Consider the following 23,210-nt stretch of genomic DNA (forward strand, 5'->3'; position numbering starts at 1 on the left):
CAAATTTATCTTAAAAATTAGACCTTATTTCCAGACTATAAACGCAATGAAAATTCCGTGTAAGAAAGGATGTTTGATTAAAGAAAACATTCGTTTAAATAAAATGTTACAATAAAATTAATGTTTATTATAAAATTTATCATACTAAGCCATTGAATTTTTAATATAATTAAAATTTCACCTTCCCAAACTGAAATTTCATATAAAAAGCGGTTTTCGATTGAACAAAAAAAAACATTAATTTGATTATTAATTTATCAACATATTACTAAATTAAAATGTTATCATAATTAAGTTTTTTAATATATGTTTAGAGGAGCTAAAAGAGAGAAACATATTTCATTCATTAATATTCTATTTTATTTATTTATTTTTACTGTTAATGGTATTTTGTTATTTTGGATATTAATTACTGAAAGTAAAAATTTATTTAAAAATAAAAAAACTTTTTTTTGAAAGGTTTTTTGTTAACTTCAATTAATAATTAATTAAATTTCGTAGTTCCTGTAATTAATTTTACAATTAAACCCTTGATGCCTTTCCAGACTATAAAAGCAATGAAAATTTCGTGTAAAAAAGGATGTTTAATTAAAAAAAAACATTCATTTAAATAAAATATTACAACAAGATTAATGCCTAATTAAAATTTTAATTACATTAAAAATATAGCGTCACAAAAATCACTTCATTAAATTTAAAAAATTATAATGTCACAAATCAATAATTTCATTTGGTGTAATTGTAATTAGGCGCGTAATTTAAGGTTTTCTTTAATGAAAATTCCATACAACAAGAGCATTTTGGATTAAACAAAAAAGGATTTTGGGCTAAGAAAACATGATAACTTACTCATTTATTTACTTAATAGAACTGAAATGACTCTAGAATAAATACTAATTATTTACATAATTAAATTAAAAAGTTTCTTAATTTTTAAAAATGCAGTCGGTGTAAATTTAATTATGCTTGTAGTTAGACGCTTTCACCATCCCAATCCGAAAATTCCATATAAAAAACGATTGAAAAAAAAAACATTAATTTAATTACCAATTTATTAACATTATGCTTACAAATATTTAGAAACAGTGTAGTAAATAAATTGTACAATTTAAAAGAGTTAATTAATTAATTAGGCGCTTCAAATTAAAAAAAAACCTTAATTTCATTAATAATTTACCTTAATAGGTAGGTAGTAATTAATAAATTAATAATTTATAATTAATAAAAATTAATAATTAATAATAATTTCAATTAGTGAAAGTAAACTAACTGGAACAAATTGTATTAGATTTTGAATTAAATTAAACACTAAGGGTCCATTCCCTATTATCCTGCCTTAAAGCATGACATCACTTAACTGCTTACGAAAGTTATCATCAGTCAAATCGGATTTTTTTAAAAACTACTAAGAAATAAATAATTATAAATATACAACATGAGAAGTACATTCAAATACCACCAAAAAACTTAAAATAACCTGGAAAATGTCGCGAACACATCACAAATTACGATAAATGCGAAGAATATACTCAAAATAACTTCATATGCCAATAAAGGTTAAAATTATTATTTTATTCGAAAAAAAAATTATATAAGAAATTGCTAAAAATATCTGGAATATAAAAGAAATATTCTAGAAATCTATAACTATAAAATATAACTTTGGATATCTGGAATCAATCAACAAAAACTGCAACTATTTTAAGTCCCTGGAATAAAGTAGAACATGACTCCAAATATTTAAAATGACATCATTTAAGAGAAACATTAAACAGTGACTATAACTACCACAAGAAGTACCTTTAGCATAAAAATGCTTATAAAAAAACAATTCTAAAAGGCTTGGAATAGAAGCAATTTTATTGCAAGAATCTCTGGAGTAAAATGACTCCAACAATCTGAAAATACAAGAAATTCCTTGAAATAAAATCTTTATTATCTTTGAAATACATAAAATATAAGTTTAAATATTAAGCGATAGCATATATTTTAGATTTTTAAATTTCAAGTATTTCTTTCGTAAATTTCCACGTCTTTTCAATGTATTTGTATTTACATAGAGAAAATAAACTATGATTTTATCTGCTTCGAAGAAATAGTCCCAAGATCGTGGAAAAAAATTAAAATAGCTTCAAATGCTTAAAATAAATTTTGGAATACTTCAAATATCGAAAAGACGTGGAAATATACGAAAAAAATACTTGAAATTTAAAAATCTAAAATATATGCTGTCGCTTAATATTTAAGTTTAGAAAATTTGGTAATATTTCTCATAAAATAAACGAAATTCGTTGGTTAAATAATAATATGGAAAACAGAAGTCTACTACATTTTGGTACTATTTTTTATGAAATTTTTAATACACAAAAATGTATATCCGTATTATTCCAAGAAAAAATAAAAACTAATTTTAACATGCATTCTAGAGATACCAGAATTAAAACCAAATTTATTTCTAAATATAAGACCCTTTTTAAAAAAGGGGTTTCTATATAATTCTAATAAAATATATAACCTGCCGAGAACCTTAGAGTATGAAGGAGAGAAATAAGAAAATGAAATCATTATTAGGTCATTAGACATTTCTAAATTCTTTCATTATAAGCAACTTGTTCACGTGATTAATCGGTTTCAGAGATTAAAGATCTAAAAACTAAAAGAAATCCTTAAATATGGGGAACATACTTAAAACAGATATCGCATACCCATGAGATATCTGTTAAATAAGAAATCCATCGTATAAAGCTTCAAACTTAACTAGGTATAGTAAAATAATTCAGTAGATCTGTCAAAGAACTCAAAATATATAAATACCTCGGAATGAAGCAAAATAAGAACATTAATTATAAGCAGACTAAAAAAAACTTATCCAGGAATATCTAAGAAGACTCAAAGGAATGCTCAAGACTTCACAAGTTCAGCAAAAATAAACTATCGGTCATCACAACGCTAATAATTCCTGCGTTGCAATGTAGCTTTAGAATATTATAACGGACTCAAAGCAATAGACAGAAAAACAAGAAACTACTTGCATCATCCAAAGACCCGATATAGACAGACTCATGTCTCAAGAAGACATGGAAGTAGAGAACTCAATGAGCATGATCAAATCTTGGTTTCTCTTTGGCTTTTATTTCTGTTAATTTCAAATCTTTTTTCTAATTTTACCTGCTAGAAGTTTGTTTGATCTATTAGAAGAATCTCTTAGATAACGATGTCGAAATGTCAATCAAAATTCAAATTTCAAGGTAAAATTTAATAGCAGAAGAATGCGGATGTTATTTTAAATTTCTGCTTCGCTTTTACCATACTATCTTAAAATATTTTTGTAGGTTGGTTTCAAATAAGAATTTGCGAGGCCACTTTTGTAATATTTGCAATAAATTATACGATATTAAATTCCGGTAATAAATAATTATACGATATTTTCCTACTACACAGTTTAGAATCCGCATATTTATGCATTTCAGATTTATATTTTCATAGCGTGTAAAAAGGTCAACTGCTTAGTAAAATCGGTGTTGCTCAATATATATATATATATATATATATATATATTAACATTTCCTATATAATGTTTTATTTAATATTTATTTGAATAAATAATTTTTAGGTCACTTTTGAATGCACAGAGGGAGGTGGCGATGATTTCCGAAATGATCCACACCGCCTCGTTGGTCCACGACGACGTCATCGATCAGTCAGATTTCAGGAGGGGGAAGCCCAGCGTGAACGTCATGTGGAATCACAAAAAGGTAAATACATTATTTTAAAGTTCCTTAAAAATAGCTCTGGATTATTTTTATTTGTACCTGAACGACATATACAAGAAATATTAAAAAACTAAATAAAAAATCTGGAAAATTAAAAAAAATTATGCTAACAGTTTCCCCATATACTTTAATTCCATCTGAAATATTCTATAGTGCAGACTTAAACAGCTCCTTGGAGGAACGCTGTCGAATGCTTTTTCGCAGTCAACAAAGCATTCGTAGGACCTTGAATCTCCTGGGGTACTGATATTATAAAATTCAATTAAAAAGGTAACATTCATTCTAATCTGCTGTATTAAATTTTCTTGTTGGTATTCTTTTAATTTTATAACCACAGTGGCTACTCTTTATAACAGCTTCGTTGAGTGTCAAACTGATCACTATCGCCACAGTCCATTATTTTATTCCAGGTCATACCTATGGGCCATTTCTAAGTTTGTAATCGACAAATCCAGAGGCCTAGGATTATCTTTCGAACTCTTGTAGTTAACATATTCTCTTTTGCTTATCCATGCATTTCTGAGTCTTCACAATTCGGTTGTGGACAATTCTGATGAGAAGGATCTTTAGTTTTGCTTATCAGACGAATGAAGGAATAGAAAGAAATGTAGACTCTAGCCATTCTGTTTGAATTTTACTAGAATAATATATTGGGTTTAGTAGCTTTAGGAAGAGATCCAAGTTTTCTTCACCAATTAACTTCTGGATAAATATTGTCTGATCCTGGACTCTTATTGTTCTTCAGTTGGTTAGTAAGTTCTAGTTCACATTTTATTATACCTTGGTGATTATTGCTAATAGATGACACTTCTTATAAGTCGGCAACTAAGTCTCGGATGTAATTTTCCTACATGACTATTTTTTTGGAGATGTCTTCTGCTTGTTGGTGCTTATTATGAATTAGTCTATATGGAGCTTGTCGCTTATTTGCTCCAGATATTTCCATTATTTTTTTTGCAGGTCGAAACCATCATGTTTTTACTGTATTTTAATAATCTAGAAAGAATAAGCAATTGCGTTAAATACTAGGAAGGAACGATAATGTTAAAAAAAAAGCTTAGTATACCTGAAAGATTTCTCTAAACACCTGGAATTATACCAGGATTATACATAATTGGAGAAAAGATTTTGAAATGTCTGGAAAAAAATTGACAATATCTTTACAAGTCCAAGGACAGAAAAAAGAAAAGACTTAATCATTTTAAAGCCTGGAATAAAATATCACCAAGTGTGGAACGTACAAGAAAATCGCTCTAAATACTTGGAACAAATTAAAAAAATATTTAAATGCCTGGAAAAAAATCATATTTGGAAAAGAGAAGAAATGACTATACTAGTAGTTGTCCACGGATCCAAGAAATTACTTAAGAATTCAGAAGAAATAAGTTTTATATACCTGGAAAGTATTAAACATTTATTCAAATTCACGGAAATCACCATCTGGAAAATATAACAAATTACTATAAAAATGCCAATGATGCAAATGCCCCAAAAACTAAGACAGACATAAAAATTAAAATTACTGAAAATATTTGAAATTTCTTAAAATACTTGTAAGATAAAAAAGTAATTCAAAAGTCCTGGAACACCTAAAAATTCATAAAATTTTCAAAAAATTATTTGAAATATCTGAAGGATTGAAATATTATTTCAAAAGTAAGGGACATATTAAACATGAGTTTCAATAACTTAAATGACATTAAAAAAAATATATCAAATACCTTAAATAGAAATGGCAATATTCATGGAAATATCAATGGAAAATATTCAAAATAGCTTCGAATAGCCGAAAAATGAAAAAATCACGTTTTTTGAGCCTTGAAAATTATTTCGTCCGGAGGAGAAAGCTAAACATAACTGTTATGCTGCTCCAAAAACATGGAAGATATAAAATATCAATCATTAAAATACCTAATTTGAAGGAACCGTAAGTACCTAAAAAATAAGAGATACTGCTGCAAATACCAAGATTAATTTTAAAATGATTTCAATTGCCTGGAATAAAATTATTTCTAAACTTTGGAATATATAAAAGAAGATATTCAGTGCCTCCAAAAGCCTGGAAAAAAAATTGCTTTAAATACCTGAAATAAATTAAAAATACCTTTAAGTTCCTGAAAACAAATCATATTTGAAAAATATAAGAATTGATACCCGGGATAAGTGACTTAAGAACCCAAAAACAATAACTCACTGGAGGTTTCTGGAATTAAATTACATGCAAGAACCTAGCTTTAAATACTTGGAAAGGATTTAAAATTTATTCAAATGCCTGTAAAAACATGGAAATCATCATCTGGAAAAAATAACAAATTACTACAAGAAGGATGCAAGAAGTGTCCTAAAAATTAACAGAAATATAAGAAATGGCTTTAAATGACCCAAATAATTTTAAAATTACTTGAAATATCGGAAATTACTTAGGTGAAAGGTAAAAACACATGTATGGTTTTTGAAATAAGTACGAATATGTATTTGAAATGCGCGAAATAAACCTAAAAAATTTTCAACAAAAACCTTGAAATATTTGGATAGAAATATTACTTTAAAAGTGTGGAACATATTAAACATAAGTTGTTAAATAATTTTTTTTTAAGTATCAAAAGCCTGGAAATGTTTATTACCTAAAAATCTGGAAAATATTAAAAATGACTTTAAATAGCTTAAAATAAAAAAAACACATTTTTTGAACCTTGAACATGATTTTGTTAGGAGGGAAAGGTCAACCTAACCGTCACCTATAATCCCAAAAAGATAAGGTAATTCAGCAAAAAATTAAATATATTTTGATTAACTACATAATTCGTCTTTTCCTCTCAATAAAAACCTTCAACAAATTTGAGTGCACGTCTGACCTCGTTTAAAATAAAAATAACAAATCTGAGAGCCTAAAAACTATTTAAAAAACACGGAAGTACTAACAATGCATCCGCGTATCAGTTAAAAATATCGTATTTTATAAATTTATAGGCAATAAAGATCACGGTGGTGGTACCATGTGGTCGGCCTTGCCGAAATATTTTTTCAGTTAATAATTATCTCTTCCGCGTTGCATGAATTTCGGCATTTGAGAAAGTGGCGACCGTGCTTTGGACTTTAGATGTCAGCATAACAAATAAATTAATTTTTAAAATAATATTTGGAAGTCTAGGGTTCTATTGGGACCTCAAGCTGTGCATATTTGTTAGCGACAAGAGATAATGGCTAAAAGTAAAAATCATGCCAGATCCAATAAAAGATACTTTGAGTCTCAATAAGAAGGTCAAAAGACAAGAAATGAATAAGACAAAAAAATACACTTTTTCTATGTAAATCTCAAAAAAGCATGTGAAAATGTCTGTCATCTGTTTAAACCTTGATAACCGGATGAATGGATCTAATATTTGAGTAACCAAATTGTTTGGGAACCTTTTTTGAGTACCAGAAACAGTAATCAATAAAGAAGGGCTATTAGAAAAACTGATATAGACAGAATCAATAAAATTCTTTAAGTCATAATAATAAAGAAGGAAATCAAGAAATACACTACTTCTACTAGGATCAAACATTGAATGTGAGAATGATTAAGTGTCAATTTAATACCACTAAATTGTTCTATAGTAGTTTTGGCTCGTGCCTTGTGCAGTGATCAGCCTTGTGCAGTGATCAGAGCTGAAAGAAAACTTTTTAATACTTTAAGTATGGCTTTTTCATGGAATATTACTATAGAATCTATAATTCTTTTATATAGAGTTCACAACATCATGACCAAGTACTGTATCAGATTAAACTTTGAGATATTTCAGAAATATCAACCCTCAAGATCAAGTTTTAAATTTTTGTTACCAATAAATCGAACTTGTCGATGACAGTTTTAATATGAATACTATTATATGATATCGATACGATCAAATTTTTGGTTTTTGGCTTAAGGAGATTGGAGTAGGGCATCAACTTTATTTGTATGTTTTTGACGTTTCTTTGAAAAAAAGTCAGGCTCTGCCGTAAAAGTTTTTTCTCTCTTTTTCTTGCGTATTTTGTCAAAAAAATATGAAAAAGGTGATTTAATATTTTAATTGAACATTACTCGTGGAAAATGTTCAAGGGTACAGCCTTCTTAGTTTTTGGAATCTGGGCATAATACAGATATTTATTAAGAAGAATTGCATCTCTCCCACAAAACATATTTCAAAAAAACTTTTTCATTTGGATTTGAATTGGTCTACCACCCCTACATTTATTATTAGAGAGAAAAAGTAAGATTACATTTCGATTGGGAAGAATCTGCAACCGTTATACAGTGTGAACTAAGATCAAACAACTATTCTATTCATTAAATATAAAGATTCATTCATTATTCATTAAAAATAAAAGTACATAATAGGTAAAAAGAACCTAAACAGTATACAGTATTCACAGTATTACAAAATACCTATCACTCAATTCAATGTAGTAAGTAAGTAATAAAATAGCTAAATCTAAGCAATTACTATTATTAACTGTAAATTGTCAATGCCCCTTATATCATTTAAGCTAAACATATTCATACAAATCATTAACTATCATACCCATTTATAATTTAAAGCTATTTAATAAACAGTCGCTAACTTTATAGTTATTTGGAAGATAATGAATATAAAATAGATAATTTAATAGTGACATTATTTGGTTAGCTGGTTCTTTTTTACCAATATCGGTCCTACACAGATGTAGTGAGAATGGTTCAAGTGATCCCGAATTTAAATGAATCCGAAACTTAAATCAAGTTTTATTCGACGCATCTCCAATGTATCCATACCCAGAACATTAAGTCGCTCATAGTAACTAATCCTTATTCATGTGTAGTTTGATAATGAGAAAATTGACAAACTTTGGCTGTATTCTCTCCAGACGTTTAATATGATTCTTGGATATCTGTTATCAAACTATACATGAATACTTCAAATGGTTTCTAACCAAAGCATAAAGCATAGATTTTAAGGCCTTATAAACTACATTTTCAATGTGATATGTAAATCTTAGTTCGGAATCAAAAAGCACATCCAAATCATTAACTAAATTTATGCGACCAAGTGCAGTATCTTCAATGCCATACACACTATCAGTAAGGGATTTTATTGTCTTAAAAATTTTGAGGTTAAAAAGTTTAAGTCATTTATAAAGATCAGAAACAATATTGGTCAAAGGTGAGATCTTTGGGAGACTGAGCAGAATGAACGAAGACATCATTGGACCGAGTGCATGACCGAATTTTACATTCTGGACTCGTGATGTAAGATAACTTTTAATCCAGGACAGCAGTGGATCTTGAATACTATAGTGGCTCAACTTTGTTAGAAGGATAGAGTTTGTCCACGGCTTCAAATGCTTTTTTGAAGTCAAAATATATTGTATCAACTTCACATAATCTCTTGGGTAGAAACCCATACTGTTTAGGTGACAATCATTAGTGTATGTAAGCAGATAGATCATCAGTGACTAGAGACTCTAAAATTTTGTCGAAATACGGAAACTTGATATTGGCCGGTAGTTTGATATATCACATCTATCTCCACGCTTAAATATTGGAGTTACAGTAGTTTTTTTCCATATAGTAGGAAATTTGCTTTGCATAAGTAAATCTTGATATATTAAACTCAGTGGCAAGCTTAACGTTGGACTGCACTTTCGTGCAAATACAGGAGCTATCTTGTCACAGCACCCTATCAGCTGTGTCAAGGTGTCATTGTTAGATGGCATGTGTTGACTCGGTTGAGTAGTTTGGATATTTGGAACTAGAGATACTGACTGATCCGACGATGTATTATTAATTAATTGCATCTGGCTTGGATATGCCTGTAAACACCTTTTAGATTATAAGTTTTTCTTTTTTATTGGAATAGCTCTTATTTCCTTGTAATTTTTTTTTAAATTGGGCATTATTTCCTTTGGTTTGATTGATTTTATTTAGGAGTTTATTTTTTTCCTTTATAAGGCTCTCTTTAGAAAAATAAACATGGAAATTTGGATTTTTCTGTAAAACCTTGGGTACAAATTGATTTTTAATTTCGATGATGCTATAAATATAGGATACCTTACAGTTCAAGTTGAAATGATGTCCAGTCCTGTATTTCAAAAAAATCACTTAAACCATCATAATCTGCTTTAGGAAAATTTAAATAATATGTGTCTAGCGTCATTGTCATAGAACGGTCACACAATGTTACGGATAGATTTATGTAGTTAGACATCACTAGATCTAAAACCACATTATTGTGATTTGAAATATCATTAAATTTTTTTAATATTGTTGAAACATATACCGTTATAAAGGCTCAATTGACAATCGTTGTTGGATAATATCTAAATTGTTGGATAATCTGTTTGTTGAACATCTTTATATAGGATTCTTCATTAGAACGAGCATCGTGTATGATGTTCTTTGTGAAGTTAAGTAAATTATGGTCACCAAGAAACAATAATGTTGATGTTTTAAATTATTTTAAATTAAATTTGTTACGGTATCTAGTAAAGGTTTCCAAATATGTAGGCTCGGTTGACTGCAGATTTCTCGAATTTATTTCAAGAAATATTCCTTATATTCCTTAGGACTGTGATTTTTGCAGAGAACATTCGACTCAATCCAGTCAAGGTTATGACTGTTTTGGATGATCTGAAGATCTGTCCTCTCTATGATATGCAATAAGTAAATGGCTTCCATTACCCATCACCTTAAAACATTCGTGTAATAAAATAATTTCCTTCTATTCTACAACAACTATACTCATGTTCTATTATTCAATGCTTTTCGTTTTTCTCAATGAAGTTTGACGTAGTATAATGCTAATGAATGTAATACTTTTCTTGCAAACTTTTTATTTAATAACATGTGCCTCATATCGATGAAAGTCATATTTCTTTAAAATATAAAATTTGAAATAGCACGTATTAAGTTTTTTTCATAGTAGAATGAAAAGAGGCAAAAAGACCTATAATATTCAATTTACCGTTTGATTAGGAGCACCTTGCTTCGTAGATTCTGGAACGTATTCTTTGTTTGTGACATTAGTCATTTTCAAGATTTTTGACTCCCATCTTTGGATTTCATATTTGATAGTTTAATTCATGAAAGTCTTAGATAGAAACATCAAGCTCCTGTGGGTCTTCATTTGTAATTTTTGCTTTCTTATTGGCTTTGCTGCAATCTTCTGCTGCCTCACTATGAATTTTCCTACTACGATGTTAAGACATTGTTCATTGTTCCTTAGTAGTCAAGGTCTTTGATTTAAAGTTTTAATTTGTCATTTGTGTCATCGGTCTCTAATCACTAGTTAGAAATATACCTCTGATCAAAGGCAGTAAGTAGACTTTAGTTAGAAGAGGAGAAGCTGAAAACAACTGAAGAAATCAAGACAACAGCTGAACATTAGCAATACGTCTAAGGTCTAACTAATTCTGAACCTTTGTGCACTTTAAATGAAAATATACCAATGTTGACTTTATGAGTACTTAAAACTAAAATAAAATCATACTTTCTAGGCTATTGTAGCGAAATTATTGAGTCATTAACAGTCAGATCTAACATACTGAGAAGCCATAATGTCGAAACTCGCCTAGGAAACCAAAACATTCGCAAATCCGAAATCTAGCACACGACATTCTACTTGAAACCGGTGCTATTGCACCTTACGATCAAAATCTAATATGAAATATCAAGTTTAATAAATTTCTTGGTCCAACCGGCAAGTGCATAATAATGACATTCGACCATACTGGTGACTGGCGAATTGGGTTGTTGCAAAATTCGTACTGGTTCTACTGGAATTCGATAATTTGTAAGATAAAATGTGTAATTTGCTTTAATTTATCTCTGGGTATAGGCATAAGTTTATCGATTGCAAAATATAGAAAAAGCCTATTTAAATTGATCTATGAATTTAAATTGAGTTGAATGATTTTAAATAAATGTCAATGATTTTTGCTAGTGAATATCCTCAGGGTAATGGGTAAGTTAGAGCAAAAAAATAATATTTCCAGAAGATCCAGACTAATTTAATTTAAATGTTGTTAACTTCATTTTCCTTAAAATTAAAATATATTTCCATTTTTTTCTTAAATTGCTCTATACAAAAGGAATTTCTTAAATTGGAAGACTGTATAATCAAACCACTTACTCGTAAATCTAACCTGACCTAACCTGAATTCCTAACCGTATATGTATACACAAATAATAAAACTTACACTTATAAAGTTCTCCGTGTTTTACTAAATTTATTAACATAATTTACATAACAGCGAGTTGTATAATAGTGTAGAAACATTGTAACTCGATGACATTTCGTCGTGAAAAACCGCGGACTACATCACGTCATTAACACGATTTTCTAAGTTTATGATACATACAATGAGAATTCCTGTTATTTATGCGGAACAGGTACATATGGATTAAGTAAGCGCTAAAGAAACTTCTTATATGTCTTTATTAATTTCTTCCTTATTTAATTAGACGTGGGTTAAAGGAAAATTTGAGTTATCCGAGAAGAATTCACAGGTTTGGTCGAACTAGAAGCCTAGAATAGTTTTATAAACAGTCCGGGAAAAAACGGCGTATAGGCTATTTTGAGAAATGATTATCATCAAGCTTTGTACTTCCATTGTGCAAGTTCCAAGTTCAATTTAGTTGTTGACGATTTAAATGAAGTTTCGCAAATTCGCAATACTGTAGCGACAATAAAAAGAATCCCGAATTTTTACAGACATTATTTCAAAAGAAGGAAACATATCCTAAACAATCCTGCTTTCTGTGAAATAAGATGGTCGGAAAAGTACAAGAGTATTGCAATTTTAAAAGAACATTCTGTCAGTATTGTAGATGGATTGGAACTATTTAAAGTACTATCTACAAAAGAGAGCAGTGCAATAAAAACCACTGCCCTTATCAAACTTTATCATCTGTCTCTCTTTAATATCAATATAGTCCTCCTTGAGCCGGTTGTCAATATTTTACTATCAAAGAGGCTCGACCTTCTTGGTTGCAAAGAACAAATTTATAAAATTATTGAATTGTTGAAAGATCATGGAAAAAACGTAGACATTGGAGTTGAAACTTTGGATTGACCGATTGTTGAAGACAGAAAAGTTGAAACTGCGAAGACCCAGAACCGTCAATCGTCAAAAACCTCGCTTGAATCATCTCTCTGCATCTGATGACGTCCAATTTTAGAAAAGGTGGCTTTTGATCCCTTATTTATACTTATTCATAGCTTCACTAGAAAGAATGTAGATGCAAAAACAGGCTAAATTGTAGTATCATCATTGGGAAGCAAATTTGAAAACTGAAGATCTTCAGAAGTTAGACTTGTGTGCGATATTGACGGAAATGCAACAGTTTTTTTTTCAGCTACTACACAGATGGTGGAAAATCGTTTGAATGCTAAAAAAATTATCAATAATTTTAATCGAATATATGCTTTTTTATAGGATTATGCTTATTGGGGGTACATAGAGAAATGGTTAGAGAAAATGAGAAAGATTTAGTTAATGAATTGCCAAAGACCCACGCCGCTTGGCATTTGTATAATGTACCGAATACATATACGCGTAATGTTGATTTAATAAAATCCGACTTTGATATATTTTGAATGTAAACGATTCAAAATCAATGCGGTCTTGACACAGGCTACATTTTTATTTTGCGTTTTCTGATAAGCGATTTAAAGGAAATAAGCAACTATGTTTCGAACGAGTGAACCATTTTTGAAATCTCCATTACTTGATGCAACGTGCTCTTAAGTTTAATTTTTAATAAACCTTTAAAATTACTGCTAAGACGTTTTAAAGGTTCGTAGGCTCTATTATTGTCAAGCATAAGGGATCAGTTTTTTAGTGGCTTCCCGTTGACAAACTTTTAAATCATGAATACTTTTTTTCATTAATTTATCTTTTTACAGGGTTTACGTTGAACCAATGGCACTAATCTTTCTCTAAACCTGGTGTTATAATAATTATGAACTTTGGCATAAGTATTAGAGTTTTGGCGATGTTTGTGGATATATAATAAATTTTTGAATCTATACATTGATGAAACAGTTATTATATCAAGAAATCTAAAGGTTTCCCTACAGCAGGCGTAGTGTACTCCCTTCAGAATCTAAATTGCCTTTTTCTATAACTGAGGCACAGCCTAGTAAAGAATGAAGAGCTTGCTGCTATTTTGTCAATATATTTATTCCGGCGTAGCATTTCGAAGTGGGACTTTTAAAAATTTGACATAGAATTTTAAGGTAATCATGATGCCACTTCAAATCATTCAAGAACTAGGTGATGAAGAATAGCAGTCATCTCATTCATCTTGATGGGTAAGCATTTAAAATATCCTTGAAAATTCCTCTTGATTCAATTAAGCCTTTCTTTCACTTTCTTCCAGAGAAAATCTACTGAAAGACTAGGAAGTAACGAATTCGCTTTGAGAAAATGAAATCTATTACCTTATTTATATAAAGGAATATTAAGGAGTTGATTAAAGTTGGTTCAAGTAAAAAATATAGCAAAAAAAAGGAAAAACAGTGATCTTTCATCGAAGAACCGTACTGGTCTTCGACCACACAACTACAAAAATCATAGCACATATTTTATAAATTCTACTCTTGAATAATATCGAATCTTCTCCCAATGGAGATGAGGCTCTTTCTTTCACTTCTCCTTGGGTTGAAGACTTTGTTCTGTTTTTTTGCATCAAAACCTATTCCTTTAATAACCGTAAATGTGAGGATGATTTGTCTTCATACTATTTGAACTAAACCACTCCTCATCATGTTTCTGCACTCCCTTTACTTGGGAGAAAGGACGCTCGAATGACGCGGCTGACGAAGATATTGCAGTGTCATCCGCAAACAAATTAACTTTCAGTTCAAGAACACAGAGTCTTATTGGGAAACACAGCAGATATAACTGTAGAAAATAAAATACTTTTGTTTGAGAAATGGTATTTTTCGAGTTTTTGAAGCAGTATTCTGTCTGTCATACAATGAAATGCCCTACTTAAGTCACAGAATAAGGTATCTGTATACCGCAAGTTGTTAAATGAGTCTGCAATGTAGGGCACAAGATCTCCAATTCCTAATTACTCCCAATGTAGTACTCGTATTTTTTTTACACCTGAACTAAAATTGGCAGGATGTAAAGAGGCTGTTCCTTTATTGAATATGCCATATAAGTTCATCACTGTTTAGAAATAAGTCAATGAACCTTTTTTTGTTCAGTATTAGTTAAAGCATATTACTTTTAAATTTTTCATTATGATAAGAAAAAAATTTGATAAAAAAATTTTTTTTTCTCTTCTTAAATATAAAAATCTAAATTTCCTCTGCTAGGTCGATAAGTCTTCAAAATCCGAAATAAATAAATGTCTTAATAATTTTAAAGCCAATAAAAACCAAATTTACAGGATGTCCAAAAAAGCCAATTGTGAACCTGTAATTAATTTTAAAATATAGCAAAAACATTTAATAACTTTGAAATTAAAACAAATTTGCCTAAACTTGGATACACTGTATATCAATTTTGTGGGAGAAACGTTAACAAAAAATACGTATAATATTATGTTTATTTACTCGTGTTATTTTCTCGATACTAGCGTATATTTTCCTAGAAATTTGCTTATTAATCCGATAGAAATTCTAAGATATAGTAAATAAACCGTTGTTTTATTATGGTTCCGTTGATCAGCCTATTAAGAAACTCTTAGACTAATATCATTTAAATAAAATTACATCAGCAGCCAAATTCTATAATTAATGTCATTAAAAAACACAAAATAATAATCACACGTTGTCTAATTTATTCGTGGGTCATATGCAGGATCTTAAATTCGATTTTCATTATTGGCAAAACTTATTCGAGAAGAAATCTGAAATAATGTTTTTTTCGGATATCATCAGGACATGTTGGAAATTTATAATTTTGTAATGACAACTGGTGAACCACAAATCCAACCAATAATCCAATTATATATTATTATAATTGGATTTTTGGATATCTCCCTGAAATTTGTTTGCAAAATGATCAATTGCAGGTGACAGGACCTGTCAAAATTACCTTATTTTTTCCAAAGTTTTCATGAATTTAGTAGCAACTTTCCAAAAAAAAATATTTAAAATGACATTAAAATTATGAAAATTCACATGGGTATTTTAAAATGATAGATTTTATTATTTATAGACAAAGATGATTAGTATTCTTTTGTAAATGTTCGTAATGTTCTACTACGCGAGCGATTTTTCTTATATCTACATTAAATTATTTTTTTTTAATAGTCGCCTTTTGTTAACATTAAGTTATTTAAATATTTTCATTCCATAAAATTTACTCGGTATTTCACATAAGAATACAAAAAGCTAAATACAATGTAATAGCATTCACTTTTATTTTTTTATAATCATATATCACATCCTGTTACCAAACAACCTGTTAATAGGATGTGAAGCCTTATTAATTAATTTTTTTTAAATTTAAGACTTGTTTAAAAAAGGTCCAAAATTTCACAATTTAACAAGTAACAAAAGTCCTATTAGCGATTTATTGTCAAATTTTGGAGTTTTTTTAGAAAACTCTTAAATCTTAAATTAAGAAAAAAATTTTACTTGGTCTGAGACATGTATGGCTAAAAAGGTAGTGAGTGGCCTAGACTATCACCTCCTTTTGGCTTTGCATCCTGTTACGAATCACCTTTTACAAGTCATACTATATAGAAAAAAGGCTTTGTATAAGATTTACAGTATATTTTATTAAAATTCGACAAAATTGTGCAAAAAGAAGATCATTTTTAGTTACATAAGTAATGTAAATTTACACGGAAAATGTAAAAATACAAAATATTAAAAAAAATGGCTCCCGAATTTTTTTTTTGCAAATAAATATAATTATTACAGTAAAGGCAGTAAATTATCTTTTTTCAACAACAATATATTTTTTCAACGTGTTCTTTAATGTCCTCTGTCACTGCACCTCCCGATAATAATTCAACCACTATTTTTTTGACAAAATTTAATTTGAATAAGTTTTTCTTTGAATGTAAATATGGCTAAAAATTGAATTCTTGGTTTATGTTAAAAAAAAAACAAAAAAGAGCATGGTTAATTGTAGTATAGGCCCTGTCCAGTATCCATGACTCAAAAAATTCAAAAAAGAATGTTATATTGCGCCAAAGTTCTTTTCTAACCCGCCAATGCCATTAAGGGTGTTAAGAGTTGTTAATTTGCATCAAAAGGCAACTCACCTTCTATTGGCCACACCCAATTCTACAAAGAAAAACGTTGAAATGAACAAATTCATTCTACATAATTAGTTAATTTATTGAAGAAAGCATGGAAATGATAGAAAATCTGTGGAATTGTACAAATACGAATTCTTTATTTCCTTTTTACAGCCAATTTTTACATTGTAAGGTTCGTCAATAAGAAAAGAAAAAAAAAGAGAAAAGAAAAAAAGCACAAAATCCTAGATATCACATTCATAATATGAATTAAATTTAAAAGTAACATTAGACTAAAAGCAAAACACAATAGAAAACCTACATATAAAGACAAACAAAGATACATCTGGAGAACAGACAAAAAAGTATGCAATCTATGGCAGTGTCCTCATAATTTTTTTTTTAGAATTTTAAGGATTATTAAAATATGTTTTAAATTCGTTTATGCTATAAAAACATGAATTGATGAGGAATTGTTTAATTTCTTTTTTAAAACTTTTTGCGGTTTATTCTTTATACATTTCCGGCAACATATTATAAAGGCTCAGACCGCTATATAGTGAAGATTTTTGGGTGGTGCCTAGAGGAATAATCAGTTGAGATTCAGAGAAAGTGCAAGGATCTAATTAGCAAAAAAAAGAAACATGCCAAGGTATGAGTGAGAAAAAGGATTAGTGCAAGGAAAATTAAATTGATGATGTAGATTCAAAACGGAACGTCGAATTTTAAAATTAATATCGCAGAGATAGTCTGGCACAGAACGGAGAGAAACTAAGAATAGGAAAATCTCATACCAAACTGCCTTGTATAAGTAAGTATAGCACGTCAAGCACCTAATGTAAATTTACATAAAATATTGAATATACTAGATATTTCTTAAAAGTAATTTCATATCCACTACATTGTAAAATATAAAAACCCCTTAAAATACATTCATAATTTAGATTCATTTTAATAGATAAATTTTCTCGTAATGCCTATCATTATATGCACTTGACTGATGGCCTTTGCGAGTATTTAATGATAGACCGTCATGCGAAAGGTATAAAATATAATAATTTCGTTAAGCAATCGAAAATCGCCTGCCGAAGTGTGTCTAGGGCAATGGTCTCTAATGATGGACGTTTAGCAATTTATATACGTCCTTAATGAAAGGCACCATTTCGAGCGAACGATGTACATACCTACAACAAATGTCTTGTGACAAAACGCAAATTCGATTGATGGGGAGAAATCAAAGTTTTATGAGGTCACAGGCCGATAAAAGGAACCATTATTGCAAACGAAGATTTATTGTATAAATCTGATTTATTTATTAATGTATGTGAGGTAAATTTACTAGTTATCATATTTCTTGTATATTCTTAATGGATTCTATTAAACTCATATGTTATATTCAGGAGATTATAAGGAGTTTTTAATTTTTGATATTCTTGTCACGTGTTTTTTGTTTTTTTTTTCTTTCATTTTTAGGAGATTAGAGACACTATTCTGTTGACAAGGGAAAGCGATTCCAACAAAGTGCCATTAATTTTTATTTTAATTTTCGGATATCTCTGTATGTAGATGAAAAACTGTTATATCAGAGAAACGAGTAGAAAAACGGATTTTTACCTTAAAATGTTTGCCCTAAATTACAGTTTTTTTGATAAGTATTTTCAAAAGATATTTAACAAAAAAAAGGACGAATTGATGATGCTAAAGAAGAAATGCTCAAAAAGGCTTTCAAAAACCACATCACTATTTTCAAAAAATTGAAATTTGACACTGTTTCGAAACGTTGACGTAGACGAAACTTTATATTTTAAATGTTTTTTTTTCAAATAATTTAACCCACCTTGAAAATGGTGTATACAGGGTTAATCAAATTAGGGTTTAAGAGTTTAAAATGTGCACACTTAAGATGTAAAACGTCACATTTGTACAACATTAATTAAATCCATCACATAATAAGTTAATTTATTAACACCAATAAGCGCATTTATTGAAACGGTTTTTTTTACAAAAGCAGACATTTTTCATAAATCGGCAACTTTGCCTTGTTAGAATTAGAGTTAGATATAGCGAAATTTTTATCTTTTATAATATATATATTGGCATGTGCATATTCAATGGATTTTTGGGTGTATAATACCATCGAGAGGCATTTTAAACATATTTATAATTTCTAATAAACCCAAGCAATCAAAGTGATCTTATAATATTGAAAATTGATTTGAAATGTCACTGCCATTTGTCACTTGTCACAGTGATTGATTAGAAAGGTCCTGTTTAAAGTGACATTCTAAATATCTATGCTATCGGTTTAAACCTTGTAAGTTACAATTTTTGCACATGTCTAAAATTTAAAATTCCAAAAGAATTTTTAAAAAATCCAAAAGCCTTTAATAAGATAAAAACTAAAAGTTCAAAATGTCTGGAATTAAAAAAATACTAAAAAAAATGAAATATTTGGTAGTAACTGAAAACACCTGGAATAAAGCGGAAAGTTAGTTGTAACACGTAATTTATTATTTGTGGATGCTTGGTACAATTGTGTGTATTTCTTGAAAGACATAAAAAATTATCTGCAATGCTTGAAAGAAAAATTACTCCCAATACTTGAAATTAAATGAATAATTATTTCGAATGTCCGAAATAAACTGAAAATTGACTGAAATAGAAAGGGGTATATTTTCGACAGTTCTTTAAGGACGTTAAAGCCAGTAACTTATACGTACTAACCAAAAAAATTAAAATACAACTACTTTTTTAAATTTTGCACTGATCTAAAGACATAACTACTAACTTAAAACCGTAAATCTTAACAATTACTGTATAAACATCCTAGAGATTTCCTAACAATAGAAGCGCTACAAGAAGTGTTACAATATTTACACTTAAGTTCGCACACCGATGCCACAAAATTGAGTAAAACAGGACGCCGCTACTTTATTTATTTTAATTTTTGAAACATCGTTATTTAGTAATATAATGGAGCTACTATAGTTACATTGTTTTATAAAGGAAATAAAAGTTTGGTTAATTAGTATAATTTGATTATTGCTTATGGTGGAATTGGTCAATATACGGGTTTCTTTTTGTTCTATTTAAAAGCAGTTTGACGAATTTTTAATGAGGGTGCAGAGAAGATTTTTTTTATATGATAACACACTTTGTAATCATTTAGGTCTAAGATGTGTTATTATGCCTTAAAGTAAAAACAATTTTTTTTTCTAGGTTACGATGGCCGGTGACTTTATCTTAGCTATAGCTTCTATGATGATTGCTAGAATAAAGAATAACGATGTAACCTTAGTTCTTAGCCAGGTTAGTAAAACTTGCAAAAAAAAGCATCTAATTTACTAAAATATCTATAATTTTATGTCTTAGGTAGTAACTGACCTAGTCCAAGGAGAGTTCATGCAGCTAGGATCAAAAGAAACCGAAAACGAAAGATTTGCTCACTACTTAACCAAAACTTATAGAAAAACTGCTAGTCTTATGGCGAATTCAATGAAATCTGTAAGTATAATACACTCAAATGCTGTTATAATTACAAAAATAATGTTTAGGTGGCTATTTTGGCTGGAGCAGATGAACAACTAGCAGAACTAGCGTTCCAGTATGGGCGTAACTTAGGTCTAGGATTTCAATTGGTAGATGATCTACTGGATTTCGTTTCGAATTCTGCTATGATGGGTAAACCTACCGCGGCAGATTTGAAACTGGGTTTGGCCACCGCTCCTGTCTTGTTTGCCTGTGAAAAGGTGAGTAAAAAAGTTGAAAAGGACATATTTGATAATTTTATTGGAGTTTTTCAAGTTTTCAGTTAAAGTAATTTTGAGCACCATCATTTAGAGACAAATCATGATAGCAAATTATCTGTAAAAGCTGACCTAGGAATATTAAATAATCCATAGAAAAAAGGCAAATTCAGAAGAGAATCAACAAAAATTAGAAAATCTGTCATCGCTTGATCACTTCGATTCCACATAATGATAATATATCTCCTATATACTTCAAAGAGCCTTCGAAACCTAATTGACTATTTCCTTTTGCAAATTGTGCATACAAATCGTACTGAAAATAGGAGAAAAATAATAGCACATAACCAAACCAGCAACGTGTTATTAAAGTGAAAAAAAATTGAGAGGTCCTTAATAGTGATTCTACTCAGGTCTGCAGTAAAAGATTTTTAACCAAAACAGGACAATCAGAAGGAGGTACACTAAGAAAGAAGTTATTATAAGAAGGATATAATTTATAACTTGGATGAATAGCATTTTTTTAAATTTGTCTCTATAGAATTCTCAGTAGAATATCCCGTATTAAACTTGGGAATATCCCTCAAAAACCAGTTAACCAGGCAGACAAGAATATTGTAACAAGGAGAATGAATAAAGGTTTTGTAAACATGAAAATTCAATATAAAGGAAAAAAAGCTGATGGTAGTTTTAAAAAACCAAAGCGTGGTTTTCAAAATTTAAGCACAGAATTGCTCTAAAAAAAACTTTTAGAGCAACAACAAATTTTATTTATTTTTGCCACATTTTTCAAAATATACAGACATTTTTTCAAAATATACCAAAAAGAAAAAATCAGACAAAGTCTTCATGCCTGGAGTGATTCATTACAAATCCTCAACTATGGAAAGATTGTAGGAAAATTAAGGCTTCAGTGGAAATGCCTGGCAAATATAAAATATTACATCAAAGCACGGTATATAATTAAAAATTTCTACAAATCTATTTAAGACTTTGAAATACAATGGAATATAATTTTAAATATCTGGAAAATATGAAAAATTACTTTAAAAGCATGGAATAAAATTAAAAATAATTTCAAATATCTGGAATAAATTTTAAAAAAATGTCTAGAACTTTAGATGCTTCGAAGAAGCATAAAATGCTTAGAATAAAGTTGAACTGTCACCATCAACAAAAGTTCAGTTAGTTCAGATGTCGGGAATACTAACTTGTATATATTTTCTGAAAGACGTGAATAATTATGTATAATGCTTATAAAAAAATTACTTTAAAAATGTTCTTAATACCTGACAGATATGAAAAATGAATTTAATACCTGGAACGCATAAAAAATTACTTCAAAAACCTGAAATAAAACGCAAAATAATTTCGAATATTTGGCATATTTTTATTTAAATGCCTCTAAAAGCCTGAAGTCGAAAGAAGGCCTTAATATGTCTGGAATAAAGATGAAAATAGGTCTTGTAGAAGTCGTCGGGAACACTAACTTGTATATATATTTCTTCATGGACGTGAACAAATGTTTGCAATTCTTGTATGAAAAATTAGTTAAAAAAGCAGGAATAAAATGACAAATTGTTCTTAATACCTTAGAAATAACCTAAAATGCTTGGCAAATATAAAGAAAACTACTCCAAAAGCCTAGAAAAAATTATTTTAAAAGCCTGAAAGACATGTAAAGTTATTTGTAATAAATAAAATAATCTAAAAGGCTGGAATACATGGAATACATATATAGAATAAAACAAGAAATTAATTTATTGTAGTTGAAAAAGATGGCGAATTACTCCAAAGCCTGGAATCAAATTAATTTTTTTTTAAAATTTTTCAACTAAACTTTTTAAAATGCTTGTAAAGGCCTGGAACAAATATGAAGAAGAATCTTTAAATGCATGGAATAAAGTTGAAAATTAGTCCATAGGTGTGGAAAACTCAATTATACTACAAGCTCCCCTGAGTACAAATTCACGCGCTTATCAAGAATTTTTCATTAACTTCAGCCTTCGAAAACCATAACAATACCATTGCACTTTCAACTATTCAGAATATTTTTTATGGCAAATTTAGGCTCCAGTAAAATAGTCGAAAATGACAAATTTTCAGAAGGTTCTGCCCAAATTCCGCTATTATCCGTTTTTTGGTGGCTTATAGGTTGATAACTTTAGGTTGATAATATTCGGAAACGACAAGTTAAAAATGCTTACGTTTGAAGATCAAGATTGTTTTCTAAAGTCGAACTTAGGATCAAGAAAATATCGTCCAAACTCATAACTGGATAAGCCTCAAATAACCTAGTTTCAACGATTTTTTCATTTTTTCTTGAGACTAACCAGAAGGTCTCTACCATTACAATTTCTAAAAATTTAAAATTTTTAAAGCAAATTTAGGGTCCAACAAATTATTTAATTTCCACATTTTTTAATCCCTTAGCTTAACATTTATCCTCAGAATGTTCACGAGGTTTTGTTTATTCCTGAT

The 23,210-nt window shown here is 29.2% G+C and overlaps 1 protein-coding gene across 3 annotated transcripts in view; it reads left to right on the plus strand.

Moving 5' to 3' along the window:
- LOC126734003 (all trans-polyprenyl-diphosphate synthase PDSS1) overlaps positions 1 to 23,210 on the plus strand; it is a 77,701-nt gene that overhangs the window by 50,265 nt on the left and 4,226 nt on the right. For all 3 annotated transcript variants that reach the window (XR_007659920.1, XR_007659921.1, XM_050437512.1), the window contains exons 5-8: positions 3,614 to 3,755; positions 20,203 to 20,292; positions 20,356 to 20,487; positions 20,538 to 20,732. Coding sequence is in view for 1 of the 3 variants with exons in the window: in XM_050437512.1 (XP_050293469.1) it covers positions 3,614 to 3,755; positions 20,203 to 20,292; positions 20,356 to 20,487; positions 20,538 to 20,732 (559 nt within the window). In the remaining 2 variants the exon portion in view is untranslated. The remainder of the gene's footprint in view (positions 1 to 3,613; positions 3,756 to 20,202; positions 20,293 to 20,355; positions 20,488 to 20,537; positions 20,733 to 23,210) is intronic.

Source organism: Anthonomus grandis, chromosome 3 (genome assembly GCF_022605725.1).
Source record: "Anthonomus grandis grandis chromosome 3, icAntGran1.3, whole genome shotgun sequence".
Lineage (NCBI taxonomy): Eukaryota > Metazoa > Arthropoda > Insecta > Coleoptera > Curculionidae > Anthonomus > Anthonomus grandis.